Source organism: Geospiza fortis, unplaced genomic scaffold, assembly GCF_000277835.1.
Source record: "Geospiza fortis unplaced genomic scaffold, GeoFor_1.0 scaffold569, whole genome shotgun sequence".
In the NCBI taxonomy this organism is placed as follows: Eukaryota; Metazoa; Chordata; class Aves; order Passeriformes; family Thraupidae; genus Geospiza; species Geospiza fortis.
The window spans coordinates 70229-73427 of record NW_005054621.1 but is presented as its reverse complement, the minus strand read 5'-3'; the positions used below and the strand labels follow the sequence as shown (position 1 = coordinate 73427).

The 3199-nt window shown below is 59.2% G+C and overlaps 1 protein-coding gene across 1 annotated transcript in view; it reads left to right on the top strand.

Moving 5' to 3' along the window:
- The window catches only part of LOC102040296 (fibrillin-2), a 73701-nt gene that overhangs the window by 66294 nt on the left and 4208 nt on the right, over positions 1-3199 (top strand). The window contains 5 exon segments of the mRNA XM_031064740.1: positions 73-260; positions 962-1078; positions 1677-1805; positions 2203-2322; positions 3023-3193. Coding sequence (XP_030920600.1) covers positions 73-260; positions 962-1078; positions 1677-1805; positions 2203-2322; positions 3023-3193 — 725 coding nt within the window.

Here is a 3199-nt window from a genome sequence, read left to right as displayed (position 1 = left end):
CCAGAATCCATGGGGATATCTCTGCCCTGAGCACAAAACCTTGTGTTCGGGAGCCCCTGAGTGGGCTGGGAGGTCCAGGGGGTGGAGGGGACCCTGCCCAGCAGCACAACCTGATGTGTTTTGTCCCTGGAGTGCAGATCTGGACGAGTGTAACCAGTCCCCAAAGCCCTGCAACTTCATCTGCAAGAACACCGAGGGCAGCTACCAGTGCTCCTGCCCCCGGGGCTACATCCTGCAGGAGGATGGCAAGATCTGCAAAGGTACAGGAGCAGGGAGCTGGGGCAGAGGGGACAGGGCAGCCAGACGTGGGAAAACGGCAGCAGGAAGGTGTGGGGAAAGGTGCCACGCATGAGGGTTTGACCCTTCCACGCTCCAGGTGTGGCTCATCAGGGATAAAAAGCTCCTGGTTCTTTTCTGGAGACTGCACAGCTCATCCCGAGCTCCAGGGAGCTCAGAGGGATGTCCCCTGCACGTGGCATTGTCACCACCCCCCCAGTGTGAGGAGCCTGGCCTCAGGATCTGGGAGAACCTGGGATTTGTGACCTGCAGGAGAGGCAGGGGAACACCCCTGCATCTTGCAGATGTGTCTGTGTGGGGTAGGAAAATAATGGGTAAATTGGGGGAAATTAGTGAGGAAAATTTTGGAAAAATAACGGGGGAAAACGGGAAAAATAAATGGGAAAATGGGGGGAAATAATTGGGAAAATTGTGGAAAATAATGGGGAAAAATACTGGGAAAATGGGAAAAATAATGCAGAAAATTGGGAGAAAATAATGGGCAAAATTGGGGTAAATAATTGGGAAAACCAAGGAAAATAATGGGTATGAGGTGGGGATGGGTTTGTCCTTGCCCTGGGAGAACTTCAGGGGTATTCTTGGGGCTGCTGCTGTGCATCCCCAGGGACACTGAGGTGTCACAGCCTCAGGGGGATAAACTGAGACCTTCTCCTTGTCCCTGCAGACCTGGACGAGTGCTCCACCAAGCAGCACAACTGCCAGTTCCTCTGCGTCAACGTCATCGGGGGCTTCAACTGCAAGTGCCCCCCTGGCTTCACCCAGCACCACTCGTCCTGCATTGGTGAGTGCACAATTCCTGCCCTGCCCATGCCCACCGAGCAGCCCTGGCTCAGCAGAGGATGGGAGAGAATTCCCAGCCCCCAAACCCCCCAAACTGAGCCCTGTCCCTCTGCAGCACCCTGGCAGCGGCTGCATTGTGCCTCTGCTGCTCAGCCTGGGCTCTGCCCCAGCATCTGAGGTGGCCACAGGGCCAGGGGTGGATCTCCAGATGGATTTCCAGATGGCCAGGGATGGACTTTCAGGTGGTCAGGGGTGGGTTTCCAGGTGGATTTCCAAGTGGTCAGGGATGGACTTCCAGGTGGTTAGGGGTGGATTTCCAGGTGGATTTCCAGGTGGTCACAGCTGGATTTCCAGGTGGCCAGGGGTGTATTTCCAGGTGGATTTCCAAGTGGTCAGGGATGGACTTCCAGGTGGTTAGGGGTGGATTTCCAGGTGGATTTCCAGGTGGTCACAGCTGGATTTCCAGGTGGCCAGGGGTGTATTTCCAGGTGGATTTCCAAGTGGTCAGGGATGGACTTCCAGGTGGTCAGGGATGGATTTTCAGGTGGCAGAGATGGATTTCCAGGTGGCCACAAAGCCCTCCTGGTGGTGTTTTGCAGACAACAATGAGTGCACAGCTCAGCCCTCGCTGTGTGGAGCCAAGGGGCAGTGCCTGAACACCCCGGGCAGCTACAACTGCGAGTGCCAGAAGGGATTTTCCCTGGACAGCTCCGGGGTCAACTGTGAAGGTGGGGCTGGGGCTCCAGGGAGCTTCCATGGGGAGGAACTCTGAGGTTCTCTGAGGAGCCTCAGTCCAGATGGGAACTTCAGGAGTGTTTGGACAATGCTCTCAGGGACGGGGTGGGGTTGTTGAGGGTCTGGGCAGGGCTGGGGGTTGGACTGGATGATCCCTGGGGAAGGGAATGGTGCCATATTCCAGCAGGAGAGATCTCAGCCTGGGGCAGAGCAGAGCTGGGGAGAGCCCAGGCCTCAGCTGGGATCAGGGACCGTCCCAGCAGGGCTGTCTGGGAGCCGGGGGTGTCACTGCAGGGCCAGAATGGGGCACGGGAGCAGCCTGGAGGGTCCCTGAGCCCCCCCAGGGCCAGGGGACAGTGCCTGAGCTGCCTGTGTGTCCCTCGGGTGCAGATGTGGACGAGTGTGACGGGAACCACCGGTGCCAGCACGGCTGCCAGAACGTGCTGGGGGGGTACCGCTGCGGCTGCCCCCAGGGCTACGTGCAGCACTACCAGTGGAACCAGTGCGTGGGTGAGTGGGACACACCTGGAGCTGGGCCCTGCCTGGGGAGGGGTGTCATACCTGGGGGAGGTGTCCCATACCTGTGGGGTGCATTCTGTACCTGTGGCATGTATTCTGTACCTATGGGCTGTATTCCGTACCTGTGGCATGCACCCCACACCTATGAGGTGTATCCTATACCTGTGGGTTGTATTCTGTACCCTTGGGTGTATCCTGTACCTGTGGGCTGTATCCTGTACTCATGGGAGTTACCCTGTACCCTTGGGGTGTATCCTGTACCCATGGGATGCGCCCTGTACCCATGGGATGCACGCTGTACCCATGGGATGTGCCCTGTACCCCTGGGATGTGCCCTGTACCTATGGGATGCATGCTGTACCCATGGGATGCGCCCTGCACCCATGGGATGTGCCCTGTACCCATGGGATGTGCCCTGCACCCACGGGATGCGCCCTGTACCCATGGGATGTGCCCTGTACCTATGGGATGTGCCCTGTACCCCTGGGATGTGCCCTGTACCTATGGGATGCATGCTGTACCCATGGGATGCGCCCTGCACCCATGGGATGTGCCCTGTACCCATGGGATGTGCCCTGCACCCATGGGATGCGCCCTGTACCCATGGGATGCGCCCTGTACCCATGGGTGACATCCCACGGCTCTGTGACTCCGTGACTCCCCCATTGCACCCCTCCGCGGCTCCGTGCAGATGAGAACGAGTGCTCCAGCCCCTCTGCCTGCGGCTCTGCCTCCTGCTACAACACCCTGGGCAGCTTCAAGTGCGTCTGTCCCTCGGGCTTCGACTTCGACCAGGCCTTCGGGGGCTGCCAGGACGTGGACGAGTGCTCGGCCGGGGGCAGCCCCCGCCGCTACGGCCGGGGCGCCA